The sequence below is a fragment of the Leucoraja erinacea genome, chromosome 31 (genome assembly GCF_028641065.1).
Source record: "Leucoraja erinacea ecotype New England chromosome 31, Leri_hhj_1, whole genome shotgun sequence".
Taxonomy (NCBI): Eukaryota; Metazoa; Chordata; class Chondrichthyes; order Rajiformes; family Rajidae; genus Leucoraja; species Leucoraja erinaceus.
Genome location: NC_073407.1, coordinates 27,570,902 through 27,586,062, shown reverse-complemented (window position 1 = coordinate 27,586,062; position 15,161 = coordinate 27,570,902). Strand labels below are relative to the sequence as shown.

Here is a 15,161-nt window from a genome sequence, read left to right as displayed (position 1 = left end):
TGTGTGTGTGTGTGTGTGTGTGTGTGTGTGTGTGTGTGTGTGTGTGTGTGTGTGGTGTGTGTGGTGTGTCCGTCTGTGTGTGTGTGTGTGTGTGTGTGTGTGTGTGTGTGTGTGTGTGTGTGTGTGTGTGTGTCCGTGTGTGTGTGTCTGTGTGTGTGTGTGTGTGTGTGTGTGTGTCCGTGTGTGGGTGTCCGTCTGTGTGTGTGTGTGTGTGTGTGTGTGTGTGTGTGTGTGGTGTGTGTGTGTGTGTGTGTGTGTGGTGTGTGTGTGTCCGTGTGTGGGGGTGTCCGTCTGTGTGTGTCCGTCGTGTGTGTGTGTGTGTGTGTGTGTGTGTGTGTGTGTGTGTGTGTGTGTGTGTGTCCGTCCGTGTGTGTGTGTGTGTGTGACGGTGTTAGTGTGTGTGGGTGTAACTTGTGTGGGAGTGTGTGTGTGTGTGTGTGCACGCGCTGCTGTGTCATGTGGAAGTGCAAGTGTGTGTATTTGTGTGGGTGAGTGTGTGACGGTGTTAGTGTGTGTGGGTGTAACTTGTGTGGGAGTGTGATTGTGTGTGTGTGCGTGTGATATGGTGGTCTAGCTCTGTGATATGGTGGTCTGGCTTTAGAGCAGTGATCTTACCCTGGGGTCATTAATTCCAGTGATTCTCTCCTCGGGTCTGTCCAACACCAGGAAAGCTGCCAGGTTGGCGGTGTAGGAGGCGACGATGATCATAGCAAATCCAGCCCAAACCATGCCCAAGATTCGAGCCGAGAAGCTTCTTGGAGCCCCTGTAGGTATAGGTTGAGGAGACAGCAAGTTAGAGTTGTAGGATCGTCCTCTCTTGTAGGATTTGTCCTCTCTTGTATTTAGGACCAGGATAGGTCCAGTCAGCCCATCAGTCCTGCTGTCCCATTCACTGGTCTGCACCTTATCCACCTTCACTCAAAAACCTTTTAAATCCTGAACCAACAAAAACCCACCAATCTCCTGAATGCTCCAAATTTCTTAGCTTTGAGTCTTATATTGACAGTGCCAAGGCTTTTTGATGGGAATGCTTTGTTATAAATAACCTCCAATATTATTGGATTGGATGACATGTAATCAATAGCCAACCTCCCATGGCTTTGAACAGGGTTAACAGCAAACATATTACGGAGAATGCTTGTGCATATAACAATAAACTCGACGACTTGACTTGATATCAAACACCTCTACTGAAAACAGATTATCTTGTCACTCAAGGAAACAAAGGTCCATTTGTGTATTAACCAGCATGTGCAGTTCTTTGTTTTTACCTGTCACTCTTTAGTATGAAGTCTGAAGAAGGGTCTCGACCCGAAACGTCACCCATTCCTTCTCTCCAGAGATGCTGCCTGACCCGCTGAGTTACTCCAGCATTTTGTGTCTATCTTCAGTGTAAACCAGCATCTGCAGTTCCTTCCTACTTCTTAGTTTGTTCTGTGTGGAATCATTCTGTGCATCTATTAACCCTCAGACTTACCCTATGTAAGAGTTGCGGCTGCTCTTCTCAATCAGTTATTAATGGATATTTTATCAGCATTAATGGCCAGGTTAATGTGTGTCAGTGATGTTAGTTTGCTCACACTGGGATCCACTCACTGTCTAACTTGTGAGAAACGACGAGTTAGGTCGCTCTGAGTTAGATTAAGCTCTTCGGGCTAACGGAATCAAGGGATTTGGGGGAAAAAGCAGGAATGGGGTACTGATTTTGGATGATCAGCCATGATCATATTGCATGACGGTGCTGGCTCGAAGGGCCGAATGGCCTAATCCTGAACCTAGTTTCCATATTTCCATGTTTCTCCGCTGGCCCTTGTAGTAAAATGACAGGACTGTTAAAGATCACAAAGCTACTGTGACTGTGTTACTGAGGAGCTGCAGTTTATTGGGGGGGGGAGAGCAGCACATTAACTGCCCCAGTGTAACAGTGCGCTATAACCCAGTGTAACAGTGCGCTATAACCCAGTGTAACAGTGCGCTGTAACCAGTGTAACAGTGCACTATAACCCAGTGTAACAGTGTGCTGTAACCAGTGTAACAGTGCGCTGTAACCAGTGTAACAGTGCACTATAACCCAGTGTAACAGTGCGCTATAACCCAGTGTAACAGTGCACTATAACCAGTGTAACAGTGCACTATAACCCAGTGTAACAGTGCGCTATAACCAGTGTAACAGTGCACTATAACCAGTGTAACAGTGCGCTATAACCCAGTGTAACAGTGCACTATAACCCAGTGTAACAGTGCACTATAACCAGTGTAACAGTGCGCTATAACCCAGTGTAACAGTGCGCTATAACCAGTGTAACAGTGCGCTATAACCCAGTGTAACAGTGCACTATAACCCAGTGTAACAGTGCGCTATAACCAGTGTAACAACTATAACCAGTGTAACAGTGCGCTATAACCCAGTGTAACAGTGCGCTATAACCAGTGTAACAGTGCGCTATAACCCAGTGTAACAGTGCACTATAACCAGTGTAACAGTGCGCTATAACCCAGTGTAACAGTGCACTATAACCAGTGTAACAGTGCGCTATAACCCAGTGTAACAGTGCGCTATAACCAGTGTAACAGTGCGCTATAACCAGTGTAACAGTGCGCTATAACCCAGTGTAACAGTGCGCTATAACCAGTGTAACAGTGCACTATAACCAGTGTAACAGTGCGCGATAACCGGTGTCAGCACCTGAACCCAGGCCTTGCGCCGACAGTCAGGGCCGACCTTCATTTCTCTCACCTTCTCCAATTCCAGAATTCAGCAGCACTCCCCATGAGAACCACATGGCTGAGGACAGGGTCAGAGCATCCTCCTCTTCCTCCTCACTATTCACCTTGAATCGCCCAAACGGACTGCAGGAACAAGGTGCACAAGGTGTTAAAGGAGAGGGCGTGGAGTGTAGTCGTTGTGGGAACAAGCCCTCGCACCTCTGGGCTGCTCCTGGGCATTGTCGGGTGAGTGTGGGGACGGGGGCGAGTGTGGGGGGGGGGGGGGGGACGGGCGAGTGTGTGGGGGGGGGGCGACATGTGGGGAGTTTGGGATGTCCCGGCTGTGAAGGGGTGGTGGAGCCAATCTATATTAACACAGAGTTTGCTGTGAGGTGAGGGGAGGGAAGAGTTCCACTCCACATTATCGTCCACACCTGCTGAAGCAGATTGCCAGGAATACAATGGGACAATCTTCTCCACTGCCGGGACCAGCCTCACTAATATTGCAGCAGCATCAAATGAAAAGGAATTGCTGTCGCTCTGGCAAAGGAGCAGCACTCTCAGAGCCCTGCTTCACCTCCCAGAGTGACCTCATTTACTTCTCCTCCCTGTGCTTCTTGCCACTTCTGTTTGAAAGGGACAATAGTCTGTCAAATATCTCATTATCAGTTATCCTCGTGCATCATCATCTCGATAGTTTCCTCCCCCTCTCCCCCTCTTTCCAAACTCTCTCTCTCACTTCCATCATCCCCTGTCTCTCCCCGCATTATACCTGCAGCTGCCCCTGAGATACCTGCTGGATCCTTGTTGACCAGCAGAGCAGTGGGATGCTGCCACTACCCTGGCCAAGTCTAACCAGTCCCAGGCCGAGAGATGGCCGGCAATGAAGGACACAGGTACCTCTTGCCTCCACCGTTAGATTACACGAGTCAGGGGCAGTGTCGTGTATCGATTCCCCACACTGCCCAGGGGTGGAACCAGGTGAGCAGACAGATGGCCGGACCACAAGGACAGTGATAACTATCTCCACCTGCAGCCCTCCCTTCTGATTAAAGACAGCAACCATGAGACATTGGAGCAGAATTAGGCCATTCAGCCCATCTACTCCGCCATTTAATCATGGCTGATCAATCTCTCCCTCTCAACCCCATTCTGCTGCTTTCTCCCCGTAACCCCTCACCTCATCAAGAATCTCTCTTCACTTTAAAAATACCCAATGACTTGACCTCCACCGCCGTCTGTGGCAATGAATTCCACAGATTCACCAGGCTGAGGCAGCTCTTAATAAATGTGCCGAGCATCATTGATCGCCTTCCCATCCACAGCTCAGAATGTTCCCGATTGTCTTTGGGGACCTTGGTGCTACAGTGAAGCTTAGTAATGTCACTACTGCTCACTGTGTGTGTGTCCACATCACTCAGTAAGGGACTCATCCCGTCTCATGGTGCATTAGTGAGGAGCGACTGACCTGAACCTGTCCAGGAGGTAGAGCATGACAGCCACCACGTGCACCGACAGCCCCACCAGCAGCCAGAGTGTGCTCTGGAACGGCTGCATGAACGAGTCCAGTGTACTGCGTGGGATTTCCTGCCAACAGGGGAAGCAGCATCAGCCTCACTCTAGGTTCATGACTGACCCAGGGTTAAAGAGCCTCACCCGTACAGAAGGAAGCGGAATTGCCTCAGCAGAATGAAGAAGTGTCCTGACCTGAAACATCACCCACGCTGCTGCTGACCTGCTGAGTTACTCCAGCACTTTGTATATTCAGTGTAAACCAGCATCTGCAGTTCCTTTCTACACCACAATCTAAGATCTCTAATTCACGTCCCAAAATGGCCTCAGTTACTTCTCCTCCCTGTGCCTGCCATCACTTCTGTTTGAAGACAAATGTCTGTCAAATATCTCATTCTCACTTATCCTCATCGATAATTAACTACTTCCCAATCTCAAGAGTTTCTTCTATCTCTCTTCTCTCTCCCCCAACCTCTATCTCCACCTCCACCACACCCTTCCCATCTCTCCCCCACAACCTCTCTCTCTCCTCCGCACCTGAGTTTATTTTAGAGCTACAGCATGAAACCAAGCCGTTCACTCCACCGAGTCCATGCCAACCATCCAACACCCATTCATAATTGTTCTGTTACCCCACTTTCCCGTCCCCTCCCTACACACGAGGGGCATTTTACAGACAGCCAATTAACCTACAAACTTGCATGTCTTTGGGATGCGGGAGGAATGCAGATCACCCGGAGAAAAGGCACGCGGTCACAGGGAGAAGGTGCAAACTGCACACAGACAGGATCCAAGGTCAGGATCGCACCAGAGTCTCTGGCACTGAGGCAGGAACTGTGCACTGCGCCACCGTGCCACCCACTCAGCCTATCATTAACCATCTCTCAATGAGTTTATGGATCATGCAATCTGGAGGGAGGGGATAACAAGATCAAAAACTTGGCAACAATTTGGAATTCGTGCATTCCTAGGTCTTACTGATGCCCAATGTTGAGCTTGCTGGAAGATGATCAAACGTTGCAATCATACCTTCTTCACCAAGATGGTGAGTCCTTGGTACTTGTAGGGTTTGGAGAATTCAATGTACTGTGCGCGCTCGTTATTGATGGTCAGAGGGGCCACGATCATGTCACCCAGCCCGCTCAGCAACTCCCCCATCATCCCGTTCCACTCCTTCTTGTTGCTGTTGTTCACCTGGACACGAGGAACGTTCCCATCAGTGGCGGGGCCCAGTGAAGCAGACAGGGAGAGTAAGATGCAGGAGACAACACCAGCCCTCCTGCATACCTCCACACCCGCCACACGCTCCCCTCCCCTCCATATTCTCCCTCCCCTCCACACCCTCCCCTCCCCCCTCACCACAATCACAGGTTGAGTAATGTCCCCACCTGCTACCCGCCTGAGTGAAGGTAGTGCTGGGTTAACGAGTGAGAGGCATGTGGCAGTGCCCACAATGACAGCTGTACACAGCTAACCAGTGTATAGTGCCCCCACACTGGGCATCTGCCAGCCGGTCACCAGGGTGCCAGTGATGGATCAGCTGATCCACTGATACCTACTCGCTCCTGAGTCCCGAACTTCCCATCTTCGACGAGGTGGACCTCGTACGTGAAGTTGAGCGTGGGGGTGCTGGCGAGCTTGATGAGTAGATCAATGCAGAATCCGTAGCAACACTGAGGGACGATGGGCCAACCTGCCGGACAACACACACAGGCCATGGTTTACATGCACGACACACAACGCAACTCACGTCATTTAATGCAGTAAGGGGTGGGGATGGTGGGCTGATGGTGAAACGTGCAGCAATGCAGCTGTCCTGCCCCAGCGGTCAGGACCCTCATTATTATAACCTCACACACAACTTGCTTTCCCACAACTAGTGTTCAACTCCTCCAGGAGAATTGGGGGGAGGGGAGGGTGGGGGGGGGGTGGGGGGGGGGTGGGAGGGTGGGGGCGGGGGGGGGGGGGGGGGGGTGGGAGGGGGGGGGAGGGGGGGGGGGGGGAGGGGGGGGGGGGGGGGGGGGGGGGAGGGGAGGGGAGGGGGGGGGGGGGGTGGGGGAGGGGGGGGGGGGTGGGGGGGGGTGGGGGGGGGGGGGGGGGGGGGGTGGGGGGGGGGGGGAGGGGGGGGGGGGGGTGGAGGGGTGGGGGGGGGAGTCGGAGGGTGGGGGCGGGGGAGGGAGGTGGACGTCCATAGGGCCCGGAGCTGGAGGTGGGTAGTCAGTGGGTGGTGGGGGAGGGGTCCCATAGACACAATGTACATGCTGCCTCTACAGAGGCACAGAGCAGAGGAGAGGTGTATGCCAGTGGTTGCAGGGGACAATGTGGCCCAGTTACCCCAGTAATGGCCAAGCTCCCTGCAACATCTGCCTGACAGACTTAACATCACAGAGGTTTGTGCGGTAAAAGCTAATGAGTTGTTGGTGCAGAATGAGGCCCATGAAGTCTACTCTGCTGTTCAATCATGGCTGATCTATCTTTCATTCATATATATGGATGAATCCTGCATGAATTTGCAGAGGAGCGCGATACGGCCTGGGAATGGACCTAATCCCATTCCACCCCAGGGATATGTACATCAAGACGTGTGGGCCAGCTTGTGACGGGACTGTGCCACCTCATGCCCATGCAGTGTTGAGATGCATGGCTTACCGGGCACAGTGGCGTTGGGCCCTGTACAGATCACCTTCTTGATGGGATCCCCATGAATCGTGAATTCCTCCTGACATGTCCCTTCTGCCGTGGTTGGCTTCACGTATACAAACGGCTCTTGGTAAATACTGACGATCTGTGCGCAAAGTAAATCAAATCCAAACATAAATCCACAAGTTCCAGGACCAGAATTAGGCCATTCGGCCCATCAAGTCTACTCCGCATTTCAATCATGGCTGATCTCTTTTTCCCCTCTCAACCCCATTCTCCTGCCTTCTCCCCATAACCCCCGACACCCGTACTAATCAAGAATCTGTCAATCTCCGCCTTAAACATATGCATTGACTTGGCCTCCACAGCCTTCTGTGGCAATGAATCCCACAGATTCACGAAATGTGACTAAATCAATTGTTCCTCATCTCCTCTCTAAAAGGTTTGTCCTTTCATTCTGATGCTGTGATCTCTAGTCCTAGACTCTCCCACTAGTGGAAACATCCTCTCCATATTCACTCTATCCAGGCTTTTCACTATTCGGCAAGTTTTAATGGGGTCCCCTCATCCTCCTAAACTCCAGCGACATGACTGAGTCTAACTGTATCTATTCTAACTACATTAATGAATATTTTTTTTGCAGTTTCACCAGAGGTTGAAAAATATTTCCCAAAAGCCAGAGGTGTTTTGCCGTGCTGTGGTTCAGACTGGATGCAGTGCCAAAGATGGCGAATGCCAGACCCCATACTGAAGGTGGACACAAAATTCTGGAATAACTCAGCAGGACAGGCAGCATCTGTGGAGAGAACGAATGGTGATGTGCTGTGTTGCAGGGCTTCAGTCTAAGGTACACTCCATGGTGTAAAGTCATGAATTCTGCATCCTCTTTACCCGTAATTCTCAGCTGTTTGTGTGGGTTTAGATAAGCCAGTGGTAAACTGTTGCCAATATCTTGTGATACACCAGATAAAACATGCACGGGCTTGGGGTAAGTTTTAAATTGAAAGTACTTCCTAACTGTGTGTCAGTGACAACTTCTATAAATCTCAGACACAAAACACAGAACTCATCTCAATTGACAGAATGTACCTGGTGACCAGTGAATGCATCCTCCAGCTCGTCACTAACATTACTGAACACTACACTACTGACCCCTACGCTAGTGACCACTGCACTACTGACCTCTACACTAATGACCTCTACACTAGTGACCTCTACACTAGTGACCACTACACCAGTGACCACTACACCAGTGACCACTACACTAGTGACCTCTACACTAGTGACCTCTACACTAGTGACCACTACACCAGTGACCTCTACACTAGTGACCACTACACTAGTGACCACTACACCAGTGACCACTACACTAGTGACCTCTACACTAGTGACCTCTACACTAGTGACACTACACCAGTGACCTCTACACTAGTGACCACTACACTAGTGACCTCTACACTAGTGACCACTACACTAGTGACCACTACACTAGTGACCTCTACACTAGTGACCACTACACTAGTGACCTGTACATTAATGACCACAGCATGAACGACCACTATACTAGTGACCACCTGCCCCAAGGGTCATTTACAGCAGCCAACTCACACACTGACCCGCACAACTGTGAGACGTGGAAGGAACCGGAACACTCGGGGCAAACCCACACGTTCACGTGCAACCTCCTGGTAGATAACGGCCAGGGTCAGTGCTGAACAGGGTGACTGGAGGCAGCAGCACTACCCGCTGCACACTTTGCTGGTCCCACTGAGAAGTGGGGCTTGTGCTCTACTCTGGCCAGTCTTTACCTTTAACCTTGTTGACATCTGAAAGCCTTTGGGAGTGTTTAACTCGCTGCCTGGCCAGATGATCTTCTTGTCGTTCAGCAGAACCTGTGGAATGGACCAAATGCAGAATCAGGAGAGTATTACAGACACAAACACAGCAGAGCCAGTGGCAATGGCCAGACCAATGTCTTCCCAGCCCTCCTGTTTCCCATTGGGAAATAGTCACAACACAACATCCCAACTTGCATACTCCATAACCTGACTGATGAAGGCCAATGTACTGAAACCCTTCACCACCCTATCCACCCTGTGACACCACTGCCAAAGCATTATGTCACTGTACTCCTAGATCCCTCTGCTCCACAACTACCCAGAGCCCTGCCATTTGCTCTGAAGGTCCTGCCCCACCTTGATACAGAAAAAAAAAAGCAAGGCAAATCTTCATGAAAACCAAAATGGACATTTCTCAGCAGCCGGGTAATAATGTGGATAACACCATGTCCAACACAATAAGTGACAGGGTGAAGACAGCTATCACCCCCCTGAGCTCAGCAGCACACGGCTGCAGTCATGACAGACGACACTAGTGTGGGTTTGGGCTGATGATTATACGTACGTTGGTGCCGTTATAAACGCCAATTTGCACCAGTTTTCCTTTCTGCACATTCACAATGCTGTAGTTAGAAAACTTGCGATCTCCCTCATCGTTAAACTCCACTTGTCCCGTGAAGCCTTCTGGGTACTTGGTGGAGAGCAGCACCCTGTGGACACACATGGATACTATCTTAGCAATGGCACCAAAGCCACGCGTACATTCACACACACGCCACTGTCCCGGCAGCTGGAGAACTAGAGGCACTGGTGGCCTGGGTCACCGGCCCAATATATCACAGGTCTATGAGATTACTGGCCCACAGCATCAAGGGATCGTAGATCATGGAGACAGGCCCAACTTTCCCACACCAACCAACGTGCCCCATCTACACTAGACCCACCTGCCTATGTTCTAGCTCCAGGTGAATGATACATTCAGATCTACCTCCTGCAGCTGAACTACAGCCAGACGGCCAGCTGTGGTCTGCGCCATTTTACCCAATGAGTTTTATCTGAAGATAGACACGAAATGCTAGAGTAACTCAGTGCTTCTCTCATTCTGAAGAAGAGTTCCCACCCAAAAGTCACCTATTCCTCTCCTCCAGAGATGCTGCGTGACCTACTGAGTTACTCCAGCACTTTGTGTCTGCCTGCCTTCACATAGCGTTGGGGATTGGGCAATAAAAGCTGGCCTCGGATCCGATCCCACACCTTGATAACAGTTTACAATAACAATGGGACAAAGTGGTAGAGGTGGGACTAATGCCCAGCTGCAACAACGCAGTGCACGGGCAACAACGCAGTGCAGGGGCAACAACGCAGTGCAGGGGCAACAATGCAGTGCAGGGGCAACAATGCAGTGCATGGGGCAACAATGCAGTGCGTGGGGCTGCAGGGCAGGGCAACAATGCAGTGCATGGGGCAACAATGCAGTGCAGGGGCAACAATGCAGTGCATGGGGCAACAATGCAGTGCATGGGGCAACAATGCAGTGCATGGGGCAGCAATGCAGGGCAGGGCAACAATGCAGTGCATGGGGCAACAATGCAGTGCATGGGGCCGCAATGCAGGGCAGGGCAACAATGCAGGGCAACAATGCAGTGCATGGGGCAGCAATGCAGTGCATGGGGCAGCAATGCAGTGCGTGGGGCAGCAATGCAGGGCAGGGCAACAATGCGGTGCATGGGGCAACAATGCAGTGCATGGGGCCGCAATGCAGGGCAGGGCAACAATGCAGTGCATGGGGCAACATGCAGTGCAGTGCATGGGGCAACAATGCAGTGCATGGGGCAACAATGCAGTGCATGGGGCAACAATGCAGTGCATGGGGCAACAATGCAGTGCATGGGGCAACAATGCAGTGCATGGGGCAACAATGCAGTGCATGGGGCAACAATGCAGTGCATGGGGCAACAATGCAGTGCAGGGGCAACAATGCAGTGCATGGGGCAACAATGCAGTGCATGGGGCAGCAATGCAGGGCAGGGCAACAATGCACTCGGGTGTACACGGTGGCTGCCACGGTGCATTGTTACAGGTGCAGACTCACCTTTTAAAGAGAGGTCCAGTTTTCCATATGTTGGTGTTTCCCACACAACCTTTGGGAGGGTCAGTGATGTTCTCCTTCTCAAAGAGCTCGTGGATGGACTGAGCCACGATACCAACCGCATCATGAATGTGAGCAGTCTCATTCTTACCGTCGATAAGTTGCAAACCAATCACACCTGGAAGTGAAGCAAACCACCAGAGCTGGGTGTGTCCCTGCATCAGCACTGGCTGTCACTGACAGCAGGGAGACAGCGGGGGACAAAGGGGATGGGGGGAGTAGACAGACGGTGGGCTGGATACACATCACGGGCAACATGATCATTTATGTAAGGGATGTCAGAGAGAAGGGCACAAGAGTGGTGTCATGCTGCCATACCTTCAGGAACGTGTTGCATGGCCCTGCCGGATATTTCTCTCTCTCCAACAAGCCAGACATAACCAGGCCCGGTCATGTTGAGGAGGGTGGCGGTCTTGTACATAGTCACGGCATCGTCTTCACTGGGGGGGGGGGGGGGAGAGGAAGAGGTTAACATTCGAGGTCAGGTTTTGTGCACAACCACCATGTATCACGGTGAATCTCCTCTCCATAACATCAGAACACAACAGGCGGCTTGTTTTAACCACTTGGACACAGTGACTGGAGAGGTCAGTGAGGTTCAGTATCTTCTCCAATGGAGGACGATTGACCCATGAGGACATTGCAGGCACACGTGTATTCCCATTCCCTCACTGCCCTCTCTAGGAATCAACCTCCTCTCTGCGGCCTCCCTGCAAGGCTGCTCCCCATTTCCACACACCCTTTGTGTCGGACTTCCAGCCAGGCATTCCTGGAACAGGAAGTGTCAACTTCCCACTAAATCTGCTGGTTCCCATTTCTTAGCCACACCTTAATTTAGTGAATCTTTCTCTTCCTTTCTCTGTCATCATAATGTAACCAGAATTGTCGAACAAAATGTCTAAGGATTTAAATCAAACAGAAGAAAAAGCCAGAGAGTACTCAGCAGCTCACCCTGAACCTTCCTGAGCTGAGACATTAACTCTGTTTCTGCCTGACTTACTCAGTGTGTCTTGGCATAGTGTTACTTGTCATACAGACGCATCAACTCCACATTCCAGTCGCCCCACAGCAAATGACTCGGCTCACTGCTTATCAAAAGTCTGCCGTAAATATATTCCACGCCTGATTCCAGCAGTTGATGTGGAGAGTTACAACTCACAGATCACCAGGAGGAAATCTGTCACCTTCTCTCCGCCCAAAACACCAGATTCTTACTTTTAAACAGTGATCCTTGATCTAGTTTCACTCATAAGCAGAAAGACCCTCTCTGGCTCTCCTGTCAAAACATCCCAGGACCTTATATATTTAAATGAAGTCCACTTTCATTATTTTAAACTCTGGCAGATACAAGCCCATCATGCCCAACCTTTCTGCATGAGGTGACCCATGTATTCCAGGTTCCTGTAAACCACACCAGAGAATGAAGGAAGTTTAGATGCTGGTTCACTCTGTCATCTACAAGACTTTGTGGGAGACCCCTCTCCTCAGTGCCCTTGCCCTTGCCCCTGCCCCCCCCCCCGTCAGTCCCCTCAGTGCCATTACCCCTGCCCCCCCCCCCCCCCCCCCCCCCCCCCCCCCCCCTCAGTGCCCTTGCCCTTGCCCCAGCCCTTGCCTCGGTCTTGTGCATTGATGGAAGTCTCGGAGCTGCTTCCTGCAATCAAACAGAACTCAATGATCTGACCTAACTTTGACTTGTCCGTTCTGGAATCCATCATTCTCTTCTTTTTCTACAGTCATAGAATTGTGGAGAGATAGGGCATGGAAACAGGCCCTTCTGCCCATCTCATCCATGCTAACCGAGATGCCCCATCTAAACTGGACGTATTTGCCCGTGTTAGGGGGACGGGACTGAGTGGAACCCTGACTAATGGGAACAAAAAACTGCAGATGCCAGAAATCTGAAATGCAAACAGAAACTGCTGGAAACACTCAGCAGGCCAGGCAGCATCTGTGAAGAGAGAAAGAGTTAATGTTTCAAGTTGAAGACTCTGTCAGGACAGGGAAAGAGAAAGTTGGGTGATTGAGCTGGGGTAGTGTGCGGGACGATGTGCAAGCTGTGACCTGTACAGCCGGTGGTGTGGCTTGTGTGGGTGGTGTGTGCGATGACACAGTGGGTGTGGCTTGTGCCGGTGGTGTGGCTTGTGGTGTGGCTTGTGTGGGTGGTGTGTGCGATGACACAGTGGGTGTGGCTTGTGCGGGTGGTGTGTGTTGTGTGGCTTGTGCGGGTGGTGTGTTGTGCGGGTGGTGTGTGTTGTGCCGGTGGTGTGTGTTGTGCCGGTGGTGTGGGTTGTGCCGGTGGTGTGTGTTGTGCCGGTGGTGTGTGTTGTGCCGGTGGTGTGTGTTGTGCCGGTGGTGTGGCTTGTGCCGGTGGTGTGGCTTGTGCCGGTGGTGTGGCTTGTGGGGTGGTGTGGCTTGTGCGGGTGGGTGTGTGCTTGTGCGGGTGGTGTGGCTTGTGCCGGTGGTGTGGCTTGTGTGGGTGGTGTGTGTGTGCGGTGGTGTGTGTGTCCGGTGGTGTGTGTTGTGTGTGGTGGTGTGGCTTGTGCGGGTGGTGTGGCTTGTGTGGTGGTGTGTGTTGTGCCGGTGTGTGTGTGTGTGTGTGCGTGGGTGTGTGGCTTGTGCGGGTGGTGTGTGTGTGTGCCGGTGGTGTGGCTTGTGTGTGTGGTGTGCTTGTGTGGGTGTGTGTGGCTTGTGTGGGGTGGTGTGTGTGTGTGTGGCTTGTGCGGGTGGTGTGGCTTGTGTGGGTGGTGTGTGTGGTGTGTGGCTTGTGCGGGTGTGTGGTTGTGTGGGTGGTGTGTGTGGTGTGTGGGTGTGTGTGGCTTGTGCGGGTGTGTGTGGTGTGCGGGTGGTGTGGCTTGTGCCGGTGGTGTGGTGTGTGCCGTGTGGTGGTGTGGCTTGTGCGGGTGGTGTGTGTTGTGCGGGTGGTGTGTGGTTTGTGCGGGTGGTGTGTGTTGTGCCGGTGGTGTGGCTGTGTGTGTGTGGTGTGGCTTGTGTGGGTGGTATGTGCGATGACACAGTGGGTGTGTGGCTTGTGCCGGTGGTGTGTGTGTGTGTGGTGGGTGGTGTGGCTTGTGTGGGTGGGTGTGTGTGTGTGGGTGTGTGTGTGTGTGTGTGTGTGTGTGTGTGTGTGTGTGTGTGTGTGTGTGTGTGTGTGTGTGTGTGTGTGTGTGTGTGTGTGTGTGTGTGTGTGTGTGTGTGTATGTGTGTGTGTGTGTGTGTGTGCATATGTGGTGTGTATGTGTGCGTGTGTGTGTGTGTGGTGTGTGGCTTGTGTGGGTGGTGTGTGTTGTGTGTGGCTTGTGTGTGTGGTGTGTGTGTGTTGTGCCGGTGTGTGTGGCTTGTGCGGGTGGTGTGTGTGTTGTGCCGGTGGTGTGGCTTGTGCGGGGGTGGTGTGTGTTGTGTGGCTTGTGTGGGGTGTTGTGTGTGTTGTGTGGCTTGTGTGGGTGGTGTGTGTGTGTGCGGTGGTGTGGCTTGTGCGGGTTGTGGTGTGTGTGTGCCGGTGGTGTGGCTTGTGCGGGTGGTGTGTGTTGTGTGGCTTGTGCGGGTGGTGTGTGTTGTGTGGCTTGTGCGGGTGGTGTGTGTGGTGTGCGGGTGGTGTGGCTTGTGCGGGGGGTGGTGTGGCTTGTGCGGCGGGTGTGTGTGTGTGTGCGGTGTGGTGGTGTGTGTGCGGGTGTGTGTGGTGTGCGGTGTGTGGGTGGTGTGTGTGTTGTGCGGGTGGTGTGGCTTGTGCGGGTGGTGGTGTGTGCGGGTGGTGTGCGGGTGGTGTGGCTTGTGCGGGTGGTGTGTGCTTGTGTGTGTGGTGTGTGCGATGACACAGTGGGTGTGGCAGAGACGGGGCAAGCAGAACTGGATACGGACCGGCTTTGAGGAATGGGAAACTGGAGGATACAGGTCACCAGGTCACCGCCTCATGAAGAGTATCCAGAATGAGAGATGGGTGCAGAGCAGGGTGGCGGGGCGGGTGTGTTTGCTTCAGAGTGGTTTCACACTTACTTGGCAGACAGAATGATGACTCTTGCCTCCAAATCCTTTGCTTCCAGCAGCATGGATGTCATGTTTGTGGTGCCTGGTTCAAACTGCAGGATCTTCTCAGCCTGTAGTTGGTGCAGGGATTCAGAATTACTACACGACTTGTCCAATACTTTCCTTTGCAGGCTCTTTCCACCAACGATGCCTTTGATCTCCAGCAAAGATCATCTTAAAGGCGATGAGAGAACTTGGCCCCATCTGGAGCCAGAGTGAGCTACAGATTGTCTGGACTGGGCATGCAAACTAAGATAGAACAAGACCAAAAAAGGACGCGTGCAGCTGGCAGAGTA

General features: G+C 52.2%; 1 protein-coding gene and 1 long non-coding RNA gene across 8 annotated transcripts in view; one reads left to right on the top strand and one right to left on the bottom strand.

Moving 5' to 3' along the window:
* The window catches only part of grin1a (glutamate receptor, ionotropic, N-methyl D-aspartate 1a), a 63,637-nt gene that overhangs the window by 26,232 nt on the left and 22,244 nt on the right, over positions 1–15,161 (bottom strand). For all 7 annotated transcript variants that reach the window (XM_055660413.1, XM_055660415.1, XM_055660414.1 and 4 more), the window contains 11 exons: positions 14,836–14,936; positions 11,164–11,285; positions 10,789–10,963; positions 9,262–9,406; positions 8,667–8,750; positions 6,868–7,003; positions 5,778–5,911; positions 5,248–5,412; positions 4,175–4,293; positions 2,738–2,850; positions 616–764 (listed from right to left, as the gene is read on the bottom strand). In XM_055660413.1, coding sequence (XP_055516388.1) covers positions 616–764; positions 2,738–2,850; positions 4,175–4,293; positions 5,248–5,412; positions 5,778–5,911; positions 6,868–7,003; positions 8,667–8,750; positions 9,262–9,406; positions 10,789–10,963; positions 11,164–11,285; positions 14,836–14,936 — 1,443 coding nt within the window. The remainder of the gene's footprint in view (positions 1–615; positions 765–2,737; positions 2,851–4,174; positions 4,294–5,247; positions 5,413–5,777; positions 5,912–6,867; positions 7,004–8,666; positions 8,751–9,261; positions 9,407–10,788; positions 10,964–11,163; positions 11,286–14,835; positions 14,937–15,161) is intronic.
* The window catches only part of LOC129712171 (uncharacterized), a 40,530-nt gene that overhangs the window by 7,272 nt on the left and 18,097 nt on the right, over positions 1–15,161 (top strand). The window contains exons 2-4 of the long non-coding RNA XR_008725999.1: positions 2,753–2,952; positions 5,190–5,263; positions 7,502–7,705. This is a non-coding gene — a long non-coding RNA (uncharacterized LOC129712171). The remainder of the gene's footprint in view (positions 1–2,752; positions 2,953–5,189; positions 5,264–7,501; positions 7,706–15,161) is intronic.